The 22,839-nt window shown below is 45.0% G+C and overlaps 1 protein-coding gene across 1 annotated transcript in view; it reads left to right on the top strand.

Moving 5' to 3' along the window:
• Positions 1-22,839, top strand: part of PIK3AP1 (phosphoinositide-3-kinase adaptor protein 1) — a gene marked incomplete at both ends in the record, with an annotated part of 149,763 nt that overhangs the window by 63,376 nt on the left and 63,548 nt on the right. The window contains 4 exons of the mRNA XM_080694843.1: positions 11,994-12,130; positions 15,865-16,009; positions 17,242-17,384; positions 17,757-17,889. Coding sequence (XP_080550969.1) covers positions 11,994-12,130; positions 15,865-16,009; positions 17,242-17,384; positions 17,757-17,889 — 558 coding nt within the window. The remainder of the gene's footprint in view (positions 1-11,993; positions 12,131-15,864; positions 16,010-17,241; positions 17,385-17,756; positions 17,890-22,839) is intronic.

The following is a 22,839-nucleotide window of genomic DNA, read 5'->3' as shown; positions in this document are numbered from 1 at the left end:
AGGCCTATTTTATATTTTATCTTGAACCAGGGTCTCATTAAGTTACAGAGGGCCTCGTCAGGTTGTTGAAGTTGGCCGTGAATTTACAATCCTCCGGTCTCAGCCTCCCAAGTACTGGGATTACAAGTGTACACTACCATGCCTGCTCAGCAACTGCCTTTTATTGAACATTTACTTTGTGGCAGACGGTATTTGACAATCATAATCCCAAGAGGTGGGAATTATCATTCATTTTATAAATAAGGAAAGTAAGGCTGTAAGAGTTTGAGTAACTTGATCAAGGTAACCGAGCAGCTGCTGGTAAGAGGCAGAATTCAGTCCATTCTGTCTGGATTGAAAGTTCTGCACAAAATCCCATGCCCTTAAGTACTGCCATGTATGTGGCTTCCATGATAACCTGCCTTGCAGACCCCCAGCTGCCAGGAGTGGAGTTGCCCACGGGCCCGGAGCCTCACTCCAACCCATCTTGGCGATTGGCAAAGGCCCTGCTCCTCCTGGGCCGCTTTCAGCATATGGCCAGGAGCCTTCAGCAGGCCCTTTGCTGGAAGACATGGAATTCTCCTGTGGAACTTTTCTTGGACCACTCAGTGGTCTAGAACTCTTCCACCCAACCTTTACACCCCATCTTCTTCAGATAGATTTGGCCAGATCTCCCAGCCTGCTTCCGCATCGTCTTTCCCAGACACTTTGCCTGCTCAAATTCTTAGATGTTTAATCTCATTTCAGACTTTGTTTCTCAGAAGACTTGGGCTGAAACAGGGCACCATGCAGGACTTGCAGAGCAGCTCAGTTTAGCCCGGGAGCATTAGTTGGGGTTAGAAAGCCTTCTGCTTCTCTCCAGATCCCACGCTGAAAGCACCCAGGCGCACAGCCCTACGCTGGTCCTCTCCGAGGAGCTGGTGCTGTCTCCCTGCTGCTCATTCAGGGGCAGGTCTTAGCTCATTCATCGATTCATCCATTCATGTGAGAAGCATTTATTGATTTCTCACTATATTCTAGACTCTAGCGATACGAAGATGAATGAATGTCAGGGAGTCTGCTCTCAAAGAAATCACAGTCTCATGGAAGAACAATTTGGCCAGCAGATAAACAACAGTAATTGCTTTAACTTTGTCTAGTACTTTTCAATTTGCAAAGGGCTTCTGTGTGTTTATCGCTTAATCCTGAAAATCCTGCCGCACTCTGCCCGGCAGATATAAATATTCTCATTTTAAAGGAACGGGAAAGCTTGGGAAGGTCACGGTTACCCAGTAAGTGGCGAGATGGGACTTGAGTCTGGACCTCAGTGGATTACATGGATGTGCACTTCCAGAATCTCTCAGGCTCTGCATATATGTTGCTAGGAAATGTTATAGAATGTGTTCAGCGCCTTGGCTTTAATAGCTCAGTAAGTTTTACTGTTAGGCCAATGAGCAGTTCCTGGGTTAAAGGAATTTTAATTTTTTTTTATACTGAAGGTTGAAACCAGAGGCATTCTACTTCTGAGCAACATCCTGAGCCCTATTTTATCATATTATATTTTATTTTATATATATATTTTTGTGGTACTGGGAATGAAACCCAGGGGCATTCTACCTGCAAGCTACACTCCCAGTCCTATTTTTTATTCTATTTTGAAACAGGGTCTCACTGAATTTCAAAGGGCCTCCCTAAGTAGCTGAGGCTGGCTGTGAACTGCGATACTCCTGTCTGAACCTCCCAAATGCTGGGATTACAAGTCTGTGTGTGCTACCACGCCTGGCTTTTTTTTTTTTTTTTTTTTTTTAACAAGGTTTCACTAAATTACTGAGGCTGGCTTTGAACCTGGGATCGTCCTGCCTCAGCCTCCCAAGTGCTGGGATTACAGGTGTGTGCCATAATTATTAAAGCAAAATCTGGAATGTCAGTCTTGTTTTCTTCTATTTCCTTAAGTCTTTTGTCAAGGAATGTCCTGCCCCTCCCACCTTGGCCAGGCCTGGAAGCCAACATGTTTCCTGGTTGAGGAGTGAGATAGAAAGTCCCCTCCTTGAAAATGGAAAGTGAAACAGACTGGCCAGTTTCCTGGTTCCGGCAGGTCAGAAGGCGTAGGGTCAGCAGAGTGGGGGAAGTAAACGCCGTGGGAGACCTTTCCTGGACGTTTGGAGACTGGGTTGGAGAGCCATAAAAGGCATGAGGCTTCCTTCTCAATTTCCTATGCTTGGTTTTCTTATCACAGCTTGCCTTTGGCCTCCTGATTCTTGGCTGGGTGAAAATAAACCACATGTACATGGCCTGCCCCAAACAAAGCCCATTTGTCTCTCCTTACACCAGTAAATCCAGACATTGTCTGCTTAGATTAGAATTGATTCCTAAACCAGGAAACAAAAAGAGCCTGTTAAAAGACCAGTTATTGATAGCTTCATTACCAGGCTGCATTGTACCATTTGAACCACATTTACATAGAAAGAGGAAGCACATTTATAAGTGTCGGAAACAGATGAAGAAAGAGGAAACTTTTCACGGGGGACAAAGTGGGGGAAGAGTCTGGTACCTCCTGCTCTGTTAGCAACACTGGGGTTTCCTGAACAACGAAACAGGGGCCTGCGGGCCTCCAGACCAAGCTTTCTTCCAGGGCTGGCGTTGGGACAGTGCCTCTTAAGGACTTAGATAAATGGAGCCAAGGAAGCTTCCTGGGTTCCTTTGGCTGTTTACAGTTGACTGGGGCAGCTATCCCCAGAGGCTGAGTCCAGGACAGAGGTAGGTTCCTGCAACCCATGCCATGTTGGAGACGTGCATTTTCCCTCCACCCTTTTCCGGCTGATATCCTACCAACTGGTTGCGGGGTCTTTAATCTGTGGCCAGGGAGCAGCTCCCAACCCCACAAAGGGAACATTTTCCCCTTTAGGTCTTGTTTCCTGATAGCAACCGCCTCTTCTGCTCTTCTAACCAGGCCTAAGAGCGGGACCTTCGACTTCTAAATATCACCCTACCATTGTACCAGGGCTAACTAACGACCTAGGCCAGTCAGTGCCCCTGCATCTATTGTTCCATCTGCCAAATGGATATGGTTGCCTCTGTTGCAGAACAATTGAGAATGAATTAAGAAGTTAGGAGGCACTGAGTAGGGAGAAAACTCCAAATAATACTCAGTTGGTGGATGAGGAGGAGCATTGGACTCTACTATTCAGGAAAGTTTGCCACAGGGGGACCTTGGGAGAAGTTGGAGGGCCCAGCGCAGCGCTGGCTGAGAGCTGCTGCCAGACTGCAGGCCGACTTTCTCCTGGGTGGACAAGGGTGAGCACACGCTCTACTGGTTGTCATGGCAGCCTCTGCTCTAGTGCTATTTTTGTTCATGCTGAAGAGTAGGTAGGGTGAGATGGGGAGGGGAAGGGAAGAGCCATCAACCTCTGCTTTTTAAAAAAAACATAAAACAAAACTAACACTTTGAATAGTTCATTAAGAGCGACTAGATGGAGGCTTGATAAAGGTCGCAGAAGCCCGAGGTCCCCTCTCTTCCTACTCTTCCCCTTTTATCCTAGACCTTAAGTACCTCGAGGAAAGCCAGTTCAATTACCTGGCGAATGCATTAAAAAAATATCCTGTTCTTTGCCTGTGTGAGCTGGAAGAGACCTGGGTGGATGTACAGTAGATTCCTGACCCAGAACCTTCTGCCCAGTGCTGCAAATCCACCGATGTGTTGTGAAACCAGGAAGCCCCAGAACACCTGGATGGCAGGGCAGGTTGGATGCGCTAGGTGAGTCAACCCTACATCCAAAGGCCCGTGGCACAGTGGCCTCTGGAAGCTGGTGTGGGATTGTGGAAGAGGGCCTCCTTCTTTCTCCTTTCCCTCCTCCCCCTCTCCCTCCTCCTCCTCCTCCTCCTTTCTCCTTGTTTCCAGGGAGGCAGAGTAGCCAATGAGAGTTTACTTAAAGTCTGAACTGGGAATGAGTCTTCAGGACTTGGCCTTATGCTTTGACATCTTGAGGATAAGGAGAGGAGGAGGACACAAATCACAAATATCCATCCCTGTAATTCACGTGTTCTAATACCACGGAACAACTGCCACCGCCTCCCTGGCTTTATTGCCAGTAGAGTATTTGGTGGCGGGAGCTGGGCATCCCGCTGACCCTCTTACCATCAGTGTAATGACTGTGTGTGACTTGTTCCTGTCTTTGGGGGCTTCGTAAGTGACAGGGGTTAGTTAGTTGGGCAGGAAATGCAGTGCCCCTTAACCAAGGTAGCTGAACACGGGGCAAATAAAGACCTGTGGGCGATGACTGAAATGGAAAAGAAGTTGTGACGTTAGCCAGGAAGTTGGGGGAAGCTGGGGGGCGGGGGGAGGGCACCGAAACTCGAGGCTGGAGTCCCACCATCGCAAGCCATTCTCCTCCACCCCGGAACCCACGTTGATTTGGAGTGGAGCAAAGGATCCTTCATTCCAACCCATACATTTGGAATTTGGGGCTGGGAGCCAGACTTGAGGTCTCCCTTTGTGCTTTCTAAGGACACAAGGCTAGCCAGGACACTGAGAATGTGAACAAGATGGATATAGTGTGAACAGGAGAAATGTTGACAGTCTAATTAAGAATTGTTTTCTAAGTGTGTTGTAAACCATGCTTGTGGTGTATTTTCAGACCTCAGTTAATTATAGCATCTTTCTTGCTCCTAAAAGCAGTCAGAGTGCAGGCTGTTGGCTCGCTGACACTTGGGTGGGTGGCCTCCGGTTCATGCCATTTCATACATTTCAAGGCAGAGCTTGCTGCGGGTGTGATGGGCTGGTCAGCTGCTCCTCAGTTCTGACTACACTTTATGAAAGAGCTGCTCTATTTTACTTAAGTGTTTACTTAAAAACAGACAGAGTCAGGCGAGGTGTGCATGCCTGTAATCTCTGTACTTGGGAGGCTGAAACAAGAAGATTGCAGGTTCGCTGGCAGCCTCTGCAACTTACTGAGACGCTCTGCAATTTAGTGAGACTCTGTTTTGAAATAAGAAAACAAACAAACAATCATAAAAAAACAAAACAAAAACTAAAAAAAGAAGAAAAGAAAAGACATAAGAAAACAAAGCCAGGCGTGGTGGCACACACTTGTAATCCCAGTACTTGGGAGGCTGAGATAGGAGGATCCCTGGTTCTCAGCCAGCCTCAGCTACTTAATGAGGCCTTGCCCTCTGCAATTTAGTGAGACTCTTTCAAAATAAAGATTAAATAGTACTGGAGATATAGCTAGGAGGTAGAATGCCCCTGGGTTCAATCCCCCATACCACAAAAAAACAAAACAAAACAACAAAAAAATAGGACTGGGGGTTTAGCTCAGAGATAGAATGCCCCTGGGTTCGATCTCCAGTGACAATAAAACAAAACAAAACAAAAGCAACAAACAAACAAACAAACAAACAAAAATATGTAAAGAAAATCCTTTAACTTTTAGAAAAGTTTAGAAATTTACAAAATTTTCTTTTCTTATGAGTACCTGCTGCTGATAGGTCTTCAAGATGGATACCAAACCCTTTTGCAGGGCTTTGGGGTCCCCTGAGACACCCACCTCCCTTCCTCTCCCACAACACCCCTACATTGCTTCCTATATCGCCAGCACTACTCGTGCCATTGCACCTGCCAGGAAAGCCCTTCCCACCCTCCCACCTGTGGTCCCCCAATATGAAGGAGGACAAAAATTTTCATCACACCCTTTTATTTCTTGCAGAACATGGGATAAGTTTTAAATATTTGATATTCATTGAAGAGCAATGAATATTGACAGAATGAAAGAATGAGTTATGAATTATTTTATAAATTTAAATAGAAACTACCATACCTTATCTGGGCATGGTGGCACATACCTGTAATCAATCACAGTACTTGATAAGCTCCAGTAGAGCCGGGTGTGGTGGCACACGTTTGTAATCCCAGCATTCGGGAGGCTGAGACCAGGGGATCGTGGTTCGTGGACAGCCTCAGCTACTTAGTGAGGCACTCCGCAACTTAGTGAGACCCTGTTTCAAAACAAAGAGTAAAAAATAGGGCAGATGGTATAGCTTGGAGGTCAAATGCCCCTGAGTTCCATCCTCAAACCCGCAAAAAAAAAAAAAAAAAAGATCCGATAGGAGGAACACAGGTTTGAAGACAGCTTTAGCAATTTATCAAGACCCTCAGCAACCTAGCAAGACCCTGTTTCAAAATAAACAAAGGGCTGGAGTGTAGCCTTGGAGGTAGGCTGCCCCCAGTTTTGTTTCTTTTTTTTTTTTTTTTTTTTTTGGTGGTACTGGGGGTGGAACCCAAAGGCTTTCTACCTCTGGGCTATACTCCCAGACCCATTTTATAATTTATTTGGAAACAGGGTTTCACTAAGTTGCTGAGAGCCTCACTAAGTAGCTGAGGCTGGCTTCGAACCTGCGCAATCCTCCTGTCTTGGCCTACCAAGCGCGGGGATTACAAGCATGCGCCACACGCCCGGCTTGTCCCCAGTTTTAATCCCCAATATCCCCCTTAAAAAGAAAATAGCATACCTTTCCCCAGAAGGATATGTTCAGCATTAAATACTCTTTGACTTAAGGTAACCAAGCATGTCCTCTTCATCCATTGAAGTTTTTCTCAACTTCTTGAAACACCTGTTCAATTTTTTGTGAGCCGAGACTTGTCTAAACAAGAATGTCAGCTTGCATACCTTTGTTAGATTTTTAGTCTCATTGTACAGATAAGGCAGCACACACTTCTCATCTTCCTAATGCAGTGAAGCTCCTTAGGGATTGGGACTTTGGAGGCCTCATTCTTGAGATCCTCCTGAGGGATCCAAGCCAGCGCTAGCATGCGATTTACATACGTGCTCAGTGGATATTTATTATGTGAAACTTCGAAATAAGCTCAGATTTAATTTTTTAAAAATTTTTATCCTTTTGTGGAACTGAAGATTGAACCTAGAGTCATTCTACCTCTGAGCTACATCCACCCAGCCTTATTTTCTGATTATTATTATTATTACTATTATTAATTATTATTTTTGGTGTTACTGGGGATGGAAACCAGGGGCCTTCTACCTCCGGGCTATACTCCCAGACCTATTTTATATTTTATTTGGAAACAGGGTCTCTTAAGCCAGTTGAGGCTGGCTTCGAACCTGCACGATCCTCCTGTCTCAGCCTCCGACGTGCGGGGATTACAAGCCTGCGCCACCACGCCTGGCTTTTGTTCTTTATTTTGAAACAAGGTCTCACTAAGTTGTGGAGGTCCTAAGTAGCGGAGTCTGGCTGTGAACCCGTGACCCACTTATCTCAGCCTCCCAAGTACTGGGATTACAAGTGTGTGCCACCATGCCTGGATTATAAACTCAGATTTTAGAACAGTTTATTCAGGGCCTTGAGAAATCACAGTTTCACCACTTGTTGTCATGTTGTCGGTAGGGCAGATGAACATCATAATAGTGGAGATATTTTATCCTGAGTGGATGAGCTCCTGGAAGTTCCTCAGATGCTGGGCAACTCTCTATGTCCCTTCTCCATCTGGATAATGATGAAAATCAGTCCCACGCCCAGGATGTAAACACAGAAGGAACATGGCCCTTTTATGGATCCCAATACTTAGATTGCTTGGTTACTTGTTTCTGCATTCTTCCAAGAAATCTTTGAATCTTCTTTTTTCCTTGTTTGGCTACCCTGGAGGGTTTGGACTTGAAGCCATGACCCCTCCTGCTTCAGCCATCATAGACTCCTGTTCTCTGCCTGGACCCAGCACCGTTTCTGTTTCATTCCCATTTTGACTAGTAGATTGACGGAAGGCACCCAATTTGCAGTTTAAAGTTATCTCCCTCCTTTCCTTCTTGGTTCACTTTCTTTTTCCTTGTCATTCATAACTTAGATAAAGCAATTCAACAAATTTGTGCAGCCTTTACTTGACCTTATTTTGGGAAAAATTTAAACACATTTATTTTTTATTTTTATTTTATTTTTTGTGGTACTGAGGGTGGAACCTAGGGGCATTCTACCTCCGAGCTACACCCCCAGCCCTATTTTTTATTCTTTATTTTGAAACAGGGTCTCACTGAGGTGCAAAGGGCCTCACTAAGTAACTGAGGCTGTCTGCAAACCGTGATCCTCCTGTCTCAGCCTCCCAAATGCTGGGATTATAAGCGTGCACCACCATGACTGGCTACACACATTTAATTTGACAAAACAGAAGCAGATTAGCATAATGCAGCTTTTTCCAACCTTTGGTCCTTTGGAGCTACCAACATTGGTTTTGGCTTTTTTTTTTTTTTTTTTTTTTTTAGTACTGTAATCCTTTTATTTTTCAATATCCCAATTATTCCATACAGTTCACCCATTTAAAGTATACAATTTGGGGGAGCACTTGACTTATAGACCCTGGATTTGATCCCCAGCATTTCGATGAACAAGCAGAATATATAGTGTTGGACTGCTAATAATTATGTTGCTAACCATCTGCGTGGCATTTTGCAAGGACCCTGGCATATCAAACTGTGTTTTTGTTTTGCAGTACTGGGGATGGAACCCAGGGGCATTCTACCTCTGTGTGACATCCCCAGCCCTATTTTTTATTCTTTATTTAAAACAGGGTCTCACTGAATTGCAAAGGACCTCACTAAGTAGCTGAGGCTGTCCTCGAACCAGGCAGGATCCTCCTGTCTCAGCCTCTCAAATGCTGGGATTACAAACTTGCGCCACCATACCCAGCAAATTGTGGTTGTTTTAAGCGGCAGTTGTGTTTGTTTTAAGCAAAGATAGCTGTTTATACTTTCCCTAAGGCTTAGCTTGCCTTCCAAGAGAAGTTAGCTTGTGTACTCTGAAAACAACCCGCTTAAGCCGGGTGTGGTGGCTTGTGCTTGTAATCCCAGTGTTTGGGAGGCTGAGACAGGAAGATCTCACAGGTTTGAAGCCATCCTCAGCTACTTAGTGAGGCTCTCAGCAACTTAGTGAGACCCTGTTTTCAAATAAAGTATAAAATAGGTCTGGGAGTATAGCCCCTGGGTTCCACCCCCAGTACCACCAAAAAAAAAAAAAAACCAAACAAAAAACCCAGCCCTTCTCTTCCTCCTCCTCCTGAAGCGAGGGTGCTGCTGGATGGGGAGGCAGCATTTATGTGGCCCCTGCTGAACTCAGGGAATATGAGTGCCGCTATTAGGATCAGGGCCATTCATGTCAGGCGGGGCTTGCCGGCCCAACGATTAGACAACAGAATCGGTTGCTACTTTAGGCATCACCCCAGCCTCGTGATCAAAATACGGCCCTTTCTCACGGTGGAAAATATGAAAATACATAAAAGGATGGACGAAAGGAAGAAGGGAGGGTCGGAGGGAGAGAGAGGAAAGAAGTCATGTGGAATCTAGCCACACGCTTTCTTCTGACCTTTGAAAATGCATTTTTGAAATATAATTGAAACCCTGCAGTATAAGGTGTATAATTTTATGTCCTGCTCTTATTTATTTCATATGTCACAGGCTTTTACCTGTGTCACTTGAAAATCTTTTAAAGGAACGTTTTCCACGTTCTTTCAGACAGGTGCTTTCAGTTGTTTTTTTTTTTTTTAACCCCCCGGCTGAGGCAAAAATCTCTTGGTTCATTTTCCTTTACTACACTTGGACGGTTATTTTCCTTCCTTAAAGAGACTTCTCAGCCAGGCATAATGGTTCATGCCTATAATCCCAGTACTTGGGAGGGTGAGACAGGATCACAGGTTTAGCAATTTAGGCAGCCTCAGCAACTTAGACCCTCAGCAACTTGGCGAGACGCTGTTTCAAAATAAAAAAAATAAAAAGGGCTTCGTATGTAGCTCGGAGTTAGAATGTGCTTGGGTTCCATCTCCAGTATCAAAAATGAATGAATGAATGAATGAATGAACGAATGAAAGACTTGTGGAGGTAGAATTATGTGGCAGAAAGTGTGAACATTTTAAAGGCTTACTCTCTCTGGATATGGACTAGTGGCTTTCCAGAGAACTTGTATTACCTCAGTGTCATATGAGAGCATCCACCCTGCAGTTACCATCAAACAACAGATTGAGCAAATCTGAATGATTTTCAATTTGAAAAGATAAAGTAGGAATATGTAGCTGGACATGGTGGCACACACTTGTAACCCCAGTACTTGGGAGGCTGAGACGGGAAGATCACAGGTTCTAAGCCAGCCCCAGCAACTTAGTAAGGTTCTCAGCAGCTTAGTGAGACCCTGTTGCCAAATAAAATATAAAATAGATCTGGGTGTGCAGCCTGGAGGTAGAAGGCCCCTGAGTTCCATCTTCAGTACCCTCCACACACAAAAGCAACATGTTAATTTCATTTGCATCTCCAGAATGACTAGTGAGAATGGATGGTATCTAATTTTCTTTTTTTGAGGCGGGAAGGCAATTTGTATTTTTTTTAGGGGGGGAATTGTCTACTTACTAGGCCTTGAGTATTTTTAAAAAGATTTCTGTGACCTCCTCATGTGTTAAAAAGGATTAGACCCTTGTCACATTAATTTCAAATATTTAACTAGACTGTGATTTGTCATTGGATTTTTTTTTTTTTTTTTTTTTTTTTTGGTACTAGGAGTGGAACCCAGGGGCTTTTCTGACTCCAGGCTGTACTCCCAGACCTATTTTATATTTTATTTGGAAACAAGCTCTCGCTAAGTTTCCTCACTAAGTAGCTGAGGCTGGCTTCGAACCTGTGCGATCCTCCTGTCTCAGCCTCCCAAGCGCTGGGATTACAAGCGTGTGTCACCACGCCCCGTGTCATTGGATTTTTGAGTAACAACTTTATTGAGATTAATTGACATGCCATGCAATTCACCCATTTAAAGTGTACAGTTCAATGGTTTTTAGTATATACGTAGATTTGTGCAACTATCCCCACAATCAATTTCACGGTATTTTGAGACAGGAGGATTGTACGCTTGAGGCAGAGCCTGGTGAGATAGACACACAGGAGGCGAGGGGGACATCTCTCACCCTTTAGTTATTGCCCCTCAAAGTCCCCAGCGTGAAGCAATCCCTAATCTCCTTTTTGCCTCTGTGGGTTTGCCTGTCCTGTGTATTTGCTATCGTGCAGTCTGTGGTCTTTTGTGGCTGGCTTATTTGACATAGCATAATGTTTTCAAGGTTTACTCGTGCTCCCTCAGCATATTTCAGTACTCCATTCCTTTTCATTTGCTGAATATTATTTAATTGTAGGAATATGTCACATTGTATTTATCCATTGATGGATATTTGGGTTTTCCCCACCTTTTTGTTTCTTTGCCAAAGTTTCAAATTCATGTCATCAAGTCTGTGGCTTGTTTAGAGACATTAAGATGCAGGGCAACTTTATGTGTGCTTATTTGCTATCTGTGTAGCAAATAAGGCAAACGCACGTGCTCGTGCGCGTGCACACACACACACACACACACACACACACACACAGCCTCACAAGAAAGACTGTCAGTCAGCAGACCGTGACTAAGATTCTGCGCAGGGCTCTGGTCGGTGGCTGGGTCATCCCGTCTGCGCTGTGCCCCGCATGCACATCCGCACACACCTGCTCACCTGCTCAGAATTCATGTCCCAGTCTTTGCAGTGCAGGTGTCTGCTCTGGCATCGATCTGGACCCTGCTTAGACAGATCCAAGCCTTGTTGAACATGACTGCTTCTCCCTGGTGCTGACATAGGGTCTGTGGGCTGGACTTGACCCTGCTGTGTCAGGGCTTTCTGGACAGCACAGGTTTTACTCCATGCGCCAAGGATGACCTTTAAGCAGGCAGCACCTCCTGCTCCCTCCTCTCTTCACAACCAGTCATCCCTGTCAGAAGTCCTGAGATGAAGCTTCTGGGAGCCGTCAGCCCCAGGTTGTGTCCTTCCCCTCAGCCACTGTCCTTTGCTGTCACCTACCCGGTGGCTGACTTTTCCCCATGGGGTTGTTTTTGTGGCTTCCTGAGTCTCTTCTTCAGCTTGAATTTGTTTGCTGTTCAGAGCTGTTTCGTATATGGTAACATTTAGGGTTTTCATAGGGTAGAATGTGCCCCCTAGTTCTTCCTTCTGTTCCCATTCAGTGGTGTCCTCTGTTCTACAGATTCTGGCTGTGACTCGGTCACTGACACTGAGCCTGAGGACGAGAAGGTCCTTCCCCACTCGAAGCAGCAGAGACTGTCACCGGAGACTTCACCTGGGAGCCTGATGGTGGTGCAGCCGGACCGCATTCGCTGTGGGGTAGGCGCCCTGGGGACCAGGGATCCGTGTCACTGCCTGGGCTTCCAAATGGATGACTTTTTTGCATTAAAGAGAGTGAGGACTCATGGTATATGTAAGCCTTCCCTAGGGAGCCCTCTTACCTGGGTTTTGGACACTCCTGGCTTCTTTAAGCCAAAGAGAAGCAAGCCTGGGAATGTATGTCTCATCAGTGCAAAACGTCATGGATCGATACACATGGAACATGTGGGAGAGCAGTAGACACAGACATTACCAGACACATGTGCTGACCCTGGAGTCAGAGGGCTGCATCTCCTCCCGGTGAGGGGGTGTGCTGACAGCTTGCTTCTCCATCACCTGGTCATCCGCCTGGCCCAAGGAGGGCCTTGAAGCTCAGTGACTAAAACTCTCAGCCCAGCACTTCTTGCTAAAAAGACTGAGCAAATGCCTAAGTGGCTAGCACTTTTAGGGTGGGGCCTAAGTTCACAGGTGACTCCAGGGTAATGGTCCAATAGATGAGCCACTGCCATTTGAATCTTACCGTGGTTTTGAGAGCTTTACGTTATCTTTCCTTTCATGGTCAGAAGTGTGTAGCATTTGTGACAGCTCCAGGCAGTGAAATGCTTTCTTGGTGGATACAAGCTCTTTCTGAGCTTGCACATGTGGGATCCTGGAGATGACAGGGCGTGAGAATCATGGGAGGTGGCCTCCTTGTATATGTAAGTGGTTTTCTGTGCAGTCTAGGCAATGAGACATTGTGTGTGTGTTTGGGGGGAAGGTTGCTGACTACTTTTTTGGGCTTGATTTGACTCATAGGCATGTTTGGTTTTGAACTTCACAGAATTTTAAAATTTAGGCAAAACAAAAAATAGAAAAAATTAGCCAAAAAAATGTGTCTCAAGCTTCCTTTGAATGAGAACCTGGTAATATTGAACTTGGTAATATCTTAGGCCTGGCAGGGCTGGGCAGCCTTTGCATGGAGTGAGTGCCCTGTGCACAGGATGCACCCCTCCAGTTTGCTGGCCCAGTTCATGCCCTTTCCCTTACTGGCCAGGCTCGTGTGGATATATAAGTTTCACTTTCCCCAACCGGCTTTCTGCCTTCCCCATGACCCTCTGATCGGACTCTTGGGTGCCTGTGGGTGAGGTATTTGGAACCACAGCCTGATGGCCTCACCTTTCTGATTTTCAAGATTCTCATGGCTCCTCCATCTTGGCTGGCCATTAACCAAGTATCCTCCTTGTCAATGACTCTAGGTCTCTGGGATTGGGGGTGACTGGGCTGAGGTTGGGTCCTGACTATCAACAGGACAGACACTCATTTTCTTTGGCATCTCACTTCCATGGGACGAAGTGCATGTAGGACAGGGCTGGACTTGCAGCAGGGCTGACAACAGCCACAGACCATGGGTGTTCAGCCTTTGTCCCGTCCAGGAACCTGCACTGTGTCCCTCCCCCACCTGCTATAAACCCTAAGCTTGCTGCACCCTTCCTGTAGCTCCTGTCATGAAGGGCTACTGCAAGAACTTTTCTTTGTGTGTGTGGTATTGGGGGTAGAACCCAGGGGCTCTTCTATCTCTGGGCTATACTCCCAGACCTATTTTATACTTTATTTGGAAACAGAGCCTCATTAAATAGCTGAGGCTGCCTTTGAACCTGTGCGATCCTCCTGTCTCAGCCTCCCAAGTGCTGGGATTACGAGCGTGTGTCACCATACCTGGCTCTGCAGGAACTTTTTAACAGAATTTTGGAATGAATGTCTGGAGATTAGCTCTGACCAGCCATCTCTTTATCCTTCTGTTTTTTGGAGAGTCTGCTTTTTCTAGATCAATCTGAAGCCTTTCTACCTTAATCAGCATAATGAAACAGGAAACAGGTTGAGCATTCCCTTATCCAAAATGCCAGGAGCCAGAAGCTCCTTGGATTTCAGATCTGGGGAGATTTTGGATTGCTTATATATATATACACGATGAGATATACTGGAGGTGGGCCCCAAGCCTAGAAACAGAATTTGTTTATGTTCCATATAGACCTTGTTCACACAGCCTGAAGGTGATTGTATACAGTATTTTTAGTGTGCCTGTGTGTTTTCTACAACCTGTCATGTGAAGTCGGGTGTGGAATTTTTCACTTGTGGTATCATGTTGGTGCTCAGAAAGTTTTAGAATTTGGTGCATTTAAATTATGAATTTTTTTTTTTTTTTTTTTGCTTAGGTATGTTCAACTTGTAGTTCCATTTGGCAGGCTCTGTGCGAGACCTGAAAGCAAAGTAAAATAGCTATCCAAGTTGCTCATGCCTTGGGAAAGTTAGTCCCCAGTGTGCTATCTTTGCCCTTCCAGGAGCAGCAAGAGGAGCAGAGCCCAAAAAGCCACCTCCAGGCCAGGCCTCGCATCCACTGTCCGGTGCAGAGCAGTCCCCCAGCCGGCATGTTAGGGTGCAGACTCCAGGGCAGTGGTCCAGGAGGGGCCTGCCTGTCTGCAGTTCTTTTCTTCCTTGCTCTCTTCTCTCATTTCTTGGTACTAGGGATTGAACCCAGGAGTATTCTACCTCTAAGCCACAACCCCAGCCCTTTTTACTTTTTATTATGATCAGGATCTTGCTAAGTTGCTGAGACTGACCTCAAACTCACAGTCCTCCTGTCTCAGCTTCCCATTGACTGGGATTATAGATGTGCACCAGCACATCTGGCTGCCAGTCTGCATTTCTACTTGGCTTCAGGGCTGCCACCCTGCTGGTCCCTTAATTGCACTTAGAGTCGTCTAGAATAGCATGTCCCCAACTATCTGAGGGAAGGATTTAATTTCTTTTTCCAAATCTGGGATGGTATGTGAGTTTATTAAAAGCAAAATAGAAATGCTATAAAAAAGAAAGTAAAAGACATATAATGAGTCATGTGTGGTGGTACTCATGTGTAATCCCAGTACTTGGGAGACTGAGATAGGACCGCAGGTTCATGACCAGCCTCCAAAACTTAGTGAAACCCTGTTTCAAAATAAAGAATAAAATGAGGCTGGGGTACATGTAGAATGCCCCTGGGCTCAATCCCCAGTACTACCTATACATATACACATACAGATATATAATATACACGTCCTGAGTTTATAAAAATTATTATTATAGCTGGGTGTGGTGGAGCATGCGTGTAATCCCAGTGCTTGGGAAGCTGAGACAGGAAGATTGCACAGGTTCAAAGTCAGCTTCAGCTACTTAGTGAGGCTCTCAGCAACTTAGACTCTGTTTCCAAATAAAGTATAAAATAGGTCTGGGAGTATATCCTGGAGGTAGAAGAGCCCCTAGGTTCCACCCCCAGTACCACAAAAATTATTATTATAAGCTTTGTGTGGCAGCATATGCCTGTAATCCCAGTACTTGGGAGGCTGAGACAAGAGTATCACAGGTTCAAGGCCAGCCTCAGTAATTCAGCAAGGCCCTTAGTGAGACCCTCTTTGAAAATAAAAAATAAAGTAGGGCTAGAGGTGTAGCTTGAAGGTAGGTTGGTTCAATCCCCAGTACCACACATACAAAATATTATTATAGTTACTCTACCGAATTGCTATTAGGTCTTGTAAGTCTACTCCGGTTTTTGTTGCTTCATTGGGATGGTAGCAAGAGTTTCCTGTCAGGCTTTGATCTACTGGGCCCATCCTGCTCTGGAGCCCTTGCTAGAGAGAGCTGGGGCACAGGAAACAGGGGAGACCCTTTGGCCTAGCACCCTGAGGGAGGGAGAGAGGCTCATGAACTGTCTCCTGTTTCAGGCAGAAACCACTGTCTACATCATTGTGCGATGTAAGTTGGATGAGAAGGTGGTGACAGAGGCAGAGTTTTCCCCTGAGGATGCCCCCTCCATCAGGGTGGAGGCCAGGCTGGAGAATGAGTACACAGTTTCCGTGAAGGCTCCAGGTGAGTGGCCAGGGGCGACGGGATAGCAGGCCCTGAGCTGCCTTCTGGACCAGCACTGCACTCCTGCCTGGCAGTGCCACTTTGCCTGGTTTAGCTGATTGTGTGTGTGTGTGTGTGTGTGTGTGTGTGTGTGTGTGTGTGTGTATTAAGTAGTCTATTGCTGTAATGTACATTTCCTGGATTACTAGTGAAATTAAGTATTTTTCCATGTTCTCTGCTTGTTGCATTTCCTCTTTTGTGAATCGAATCTTTGTGGTTAATGTATTTTTAATTTTTTTTCTTTCCCCTCAAAACCCTTTCCTGTGGTATAGACCTTCCCCCAGAAGAGCACGTAGTGATGACAGCTGCCAGAGTAAGGCCACTGGTGCCACTGGCCCAGACACAGTGTCACCTCCCAGGGCCCCCTCTTCTGCCACCACTGCATATGGTACCCTAAGTAACCGCCTTTTTCCCTCCCTCCCTCCCTCCCTCTGTCGTCGTCGTCGTCCTCCTCCTCCTCCTCCTCCTCCTCCTCCTCTTCTTCTTCCTTCTTCTGTACTGGGGATTGAACTCAGTGGTGTTTCTACCTCTGAGCTAGAATCTCAGACCAATTTTTTAATGTTTTATTTTATTTTATTTTTATTTTTTATTTTTTGGTGGTACTGGGGTTCCTGGAAGCCCTTCTACCTCCGGGCTACACTCCCAGACCTATTTTTACATTTTTATTTGGAAACAGGGTCTCCTAAGCCAGTGCGCGCGGCTGGCTTAGAACCTGCGCGATCCTCCTGTCTCTGCCTCCCAAGCGCGGGGATTACAAGCGTGCGCCACCACGCCCGGCCTTAATGTTTTATTTTGGAACAGGGTCTTGCTAAATTGCTGAGACTGGCCTTGAACTTGTGGTCCTCCTGTCTTAGCCTCCCAAGTACTGGGATTAAAGGCATGTGCTGTCATGCCCGGCTCAACGTTTTTTCCTCTTGAGGTGTTAGGCCTACCATAGTAAGCAAAACAGATAAAATTCTCCAAAAATTAAGTTGCAGACCCAGTGAGGACAGTTGCCATGACTCAAAGCTGTGCAGGGTGCTGGCCACACCGCCTTCCGCCCGCACCCTTCCCCTGGCTTCTCCCCAGCCAGCTCGCCTCCGGGACCGATTGGCTTCTCCACCATGCAGGTGGGACCCATCCATCAGCCATGCATGCTTCTCCCCATTGCGAGCTCTTCCTGGGTGTTTTACAGTGTCTTTTCCTCTGTTCAGCCCTGTCATCTGGGAATGTCTGTCTGAAGATATATTCCGGGGACTTGGTGGTGTGTGAAACCATTATCAGCTATTATACTGACATGGAAGAAATTGGGCATTTATTGTCCAATGCTGCCAATCCTGTGGAGTTCATGTGCCAGGTGAGGATGCCAAAAGGGAACCTGAACTTTTTGAACATGTTTCATGGTGTTTCAGCCTCCAGTCTGTTGGGCCAGGAAAAAGCTAGATTTAAATTATGACCATCTTAAGCCAGGCGTGGTGGCGCACGCTTGTAATCCCCGCACTTGGGAGGCTGAGACAGGAGCATCACACAGGTTTGAAGCCAGCCTCAGCTACTTAGTGAGGCTCTCAGCAACTTAGACCCTGTTTCCAAATAAAATATATATATATTAAAAAAATAGGTCTGGGAGTATAGCCCAGAGGTAGAAAGCCCCTGGGTTCCATCCTCAGTACCACACACACAAAACAAAACAAAACAAAAAAATTATGACCATCTTTATTCTTGCATACAGGCCTTCAAAATTGTGCCCTACAACACAGAGACCCTTGACAAACTGCTGACCGAGTCGCTGAAGAACAACATCCCTTCGAGCGGACTGCACCTCTTTGGGATCAACCAGCTAGAAGAAGAAGATATGATGACAAGTGAGCAAATAGTCAAACATCAGGAAGCCAGTCGCGGGCCGATAGCAGCGTGCAGTCAGCCCTCGCTCGGCCCCTGCGAGTCCTTCCCACAGGCCCGTCTCTAAGCCCGTCCTCATAGAGGACTCAGGTGTCACCACACGGCCAGAGATTCTTCTCAGCTGCAAATGTGAACATAGTCACTGTCACTGATGATGGGTTACCTTTGCAAAATGCATAGTTAGGCGATTTCATCTTTGTGCAAGCCTCACAGCACACACTTATACACCTGGGCTATGTGATGTACATGTACATATACATATACATACACACATACATACACATATACGTATACATACACATACATACACATACATATGTATGTTTAAATGTTATAAACCATTGTTCCTGGGGCCCAGATGAGCAAAGTGACACAAGATTAAATCCAGCACAGGACGAAACAGTGCCATAAGGAGACACAGTAAAGGCAGGATGCATGGGGCAGCCAGTGCTTGCCAGCATGCTCTGTCACAACAAACTTCCTTAATAAGTGGGGGTACAGTCTAAAATTACAATAGAAAGCATAGTAAATACATAAATCAGTATCATAGTCAATTATAATAAGTAGGGCTATAGTCTAAAAAAGTACAGTAGAAAGTATAGCAAATACATAAATCAGTAATATAATAAATGATAGTAAGTAAGGATATAGTCTAAACTTATAATTAAAAAGTATACTAAAAACATAAATAGTAACAATTAATTATAGTAAGTAGGGATATAGTCATTTTTTCTTTTTGTTGCGGTACTGGTGATTGAACTCAGGGGTGTTCTACTTCTGAGCCATACCCCCAGCCCTGTTTTTTATTTTTTATCTTGAAACAGGGTCTCACTAAGTTGTGGAGGGCCTCACTAAGTAGCAGAGGCTGGTCATGAACCTGCGATCCTCCTCTCTCCGCCTCCCAATTACTAGGATTACAAGCGTGTACCACCACACCTGGCAGTATAGTCTAAATTTTAAAGTATGAAGCTAGGTATGGTGGCGTATGCTTGTGATCCCAGCATTCAGGAGGCTGAGACAGGAGGATCGCCCTTCACACATAATCTCAGCTACTTAGTGAGGTCATTTGCAACTCAGTGAGACCCTGTTTCAAAATAAAGAATAAAAAATAAGGCTGGGGGTGTATCTTGGAGATAGAAAGCACTTGGGATCCATCCCCAGTACTGCAAAAAAAAAAAAAAAAAAGTATGGTAACAACATAAACCAGTAACAATCAATTATAATAAGTAGGGGTAGAGGCTGTAATAAAAAATGTGGTAAAATTATAAAAGCATAGTAGCTAGGCATGGTGGCGCATGATTGTAATCCCAGTATTTTGGAGGCTGAGGCAGGAGGATTGCAAGTTCATGGCCAGCTTAGTGAGATCCTGTTTCAAAATACTTTCTTTCAAGTTTCCTGTTGTTGATTTCTACTTTTATTCCGTTGTGGTCTGAAAAGATGCAAGGAATTATATTTTTTGAATTTGCTGGTATTTTCTTTGTGTCCCAGGATGTGGTCTATTTTGGAGAAGATTTCATGGGCTGCTGAGAATGTGTATTTTGTAGTTCCTGGTTGAAATAATCTGAAAATGTCTATTAGGTCCATTTGGTTTTATGGTTTCCTTTAGTTCTAAAGGGTCTTTACTCATCTTTTGCCTTGAAGATCGATCCAGTGGTGTGAGAGGTGTATTAAAGTCTCCCAGAATTATTGTATTTGGGTCTACTTGGGATCTTATGTCCAGAAGGGTTTGTTTTACAAATGTGGTTGCACCCATATTTGGGGCATAAATATTTACTATGATTATATCTTCTTGGTGTATTGTTCCTTTTAATAAAAGTAAGTGCCCTGATTTGTCTCTTTTGATGTGTTTTAGTTTAAAGTCTGTTTTGTTGGATATCAGGGTTGCTACCCCTGCTCTTTTTTGGTCACTGGTGGCATGGTATATCTTTTTCCATCCTTTCACGTTCAGCCTGTGAATGTCTTTGGCTGTGAGGTGAGTTTCTTGCAGATAGCATATATTTGGATTATGTTTCCTAATCCACATTGCCAGTCTGTGTCTTTTGATTGGTGAGTTAAGTCCTTTGACATTAAGAGATATTATTGAAATATGATTTTTGTTTTCTGCCATTTTGTGTTCTGTCTACTCTTGAGTGGTTTGATCTTTCTTCTGTACTTAAATGGCCCACTTCTTAACTTCATCTCTTCTCTGATTCTGAAGTCTGCTTCTTTTTTCTTCCTTATGGTATATTTCTTTAAGAATTTTCTCTAGTGTTGGCTTTGAATTCATGAATTATTTGAGATTCTGTTTATCCTGAAAGACTTTGGTTTCACCATTGATCTTGAACAGTAGTTTTGCTGGATAGATTAGTTTGGGCTGGAAGTTATTTTCTTCCAGGGTCTGAATCACGTCGTACCAGTCTCTCCTAGCATTCATGACCTGGGTTGTATAGTCTGGGGTGATTCTTATTGTTTTGCCTCTATATGTCACCCGTCCTTTTGTTCTCACTGCTTTTAAGATTCCTTCCTTAGCCTCTATATTGGTCATTTTGGTTATTATGTGGCGTGGAGTGGTCTTTCTTTGGTCCTGTCTCAGTGGAGTTCTGTATGCCTCCTGGACATGAAGGTCCAAGTCTCTTTCCATATTTGGAAATTCTCTGAGATTATTTCCTTGAAGATATTACAGATGCCCTTGGTCTGTACCTCTATCCCTTCTTCAATGCCTATTATCCATAAATTAGGATGCTTCATATTATCCCATATTTGCTGGATGTTTAGGTTTTGTTGCTGTAAATATTTCTGTATATCGCTGACTGTGTTTTCGGTTTGGGATGTACTGTCTTCTAATATTGATATTCTGTTTTCCATTTCATTTAATCTTCCAGAATTTCTTTCTATTGCTGTCTTCATTTCACTTATTGCCTCTTTCATTTCATTCCAGACCTCTTTCTGATTCTTTTTAGTGTTTCTAACTCATCTTTTACCTCCTCTATACTTGTTTTAAATCCTTTCATCATATTGTACATCAAGATTCTGAACTCCCCTTCTTGCATTTCTAGTAGGTCAGTATTCGTGATTTCTGCTGTCTTTTCATAATTCCTGGTTCTCATATTTATAGCATTCTCTCTCCTGTTTTTCGATTTCTACCCATCGTTCGTGAGTATTATGCTTAGTCCAATCTTAATATTAGGAGTTTAGGGGTATCTGCAAGTCAGCAGAGCTTTTCCAGTGTTGAGGGTGGGTGATGTGGGAGGAGCTGGGGTGATGGGTAAAGGAGTCGGATTAGGTAGAGGATATGTTTAGGTTGAGAAAGACTTTAAGTATGATAAGGTAATATCTTGCTGAGAATGAGAGAGAGTTAACTAGTAGGACTCTTGTTGTTAGTAGAATAAGTATGAATATATGAAATACTTTGAGTATTAAACAAGGAGGTATATAACGGGGAAAGTTTGTGGGGAGAAGAGTATGTAGGTTAGTGTGGGAAGGTTTGTAAAGAGGGGTGATGGAAGGAGCAGACAAACATAAAAAAAAATCCACACAAGATACCAAGACTATTATGCAATACAAGAAAAAGAAAGGAAAAACCAATCAAAGGAGGAGAACGAAAAAAGGAAGGAAAGAGGAAGAAAGAGGAAAAAGGACAAGAATAAAATAAAAGGAACTAGCAGCTGTGTGAAATCAGAAAATAAGGCAAACTATCAAATATATATGTATATATAAAAACAAGTTAAAGTAAAAGAAGGGTGGGTTAAGAAAAAAAATATAAAACAGCAATAACCATACCAAAACAAAAGCACTGTAAAAGCAAAACAAAACAAAACATCCACAATAAAAGTAAAACAAACAGTCCTATTTATTTACAAATATGGGGTCCGGTCCATATAATATTTGCGTATCTGATTGCTTTGGTAGCTTTCAGAATATAATCCAATGTCTCTTAGTTTTCTTTGTACTCTATTTTTATCTTCTTAGGTCACTCTGGGTGTTTGGACACCTTTCTTTCCTTTAACTGGTTTGGGTTTATGTGTCAGGATGTCTGGTTTCACTGTTGTTAGATTCTGTACAATTCCCAGGTTCTGCGAAATTCCAACCTGTAGTCAGCACCTCTGCACTCACCACCCTAGACTCCCGCCTGTGCTTCCCTACAGCAGGGGAGGAGGATGTCCAAAGTATACTTGGAACCTCCCCCTGAGGTCCTGTGCAGATATTGTATCTCGATGGATTTTCCTGTGTCTCTGGAAATTCCAACTGGGCTAGCTGGTGTGGTCCCAAGATGTACCCTGGGCAAAGGGATGCCAGTTCCTGGATGCCCACACTTACTGCCAGAGCTCTGCCTATTCCGAGAGTGCAGGCTGGGTGCGCTGCTATTACTGGACCCAGGTGTGAGTGGGTGCAGCTGCCTAGTGCCTGCTGCTATGATCTTCCAAGGTGTATTGAGCTGTGTTCTCGATTAGAACTAAGCATCAGGCTACCGGGCGGGCGGGACCTCCCAGCAGTGGGCCAGGGGTGCAGGATAGGTGCACGAGGGTCCGGGTGCACAAGCAGTGCGCAGTGTCCAGCAATGATCTCTGCCTCCCGCGGGACGTATCAGCTGGGGGGGCCCCGAGGAGATTTCAGGGGTGCACAGAGCTTTCGCCACCTGGAAGGCAGGCCTCTGGCAAGGTGGTTGTCTGGGCTCCAGTGAGGTGTAGGGGCTAGACACACAAGGTAGGCTCCAATTTAGGGGTGTCAGTGGCGCAGGCACTGACTACTAGCAGGGGTCCGGGGTGCAGACGTTGCGCGAGGACAGTGCTGGGTTCTGAGGCGTGGGACAGATGCCCCGGGCCAGTGCTGGGGTTGGGGCTGGGGCGCACGCTAGGACCCGCACTTTCCCTGGACACACTCAGGTACCTGGCTTCCTTGGTTCAGGCTTCCGTGGGAGTCCCTGTGCTGTTGTG

The sequence above is a fragment of the Muscardinus avellanarius genome (assembly GCF_963383645.1).
Source record: "Muscardinus avellanarius genome assembly, chromosome: 4".
Lineage (NCBI taxonomy): Eukaryota > Metazoa > Chordata > Mammalia > Rodentia > Gliridae > Muscardinus > Muscardinus avellanarius.
The sequence above is the reverse complement of the archived record's forward strand: the minus strand, read 5'-3'. Positions and strand labels throughout refer to the sequence as shown.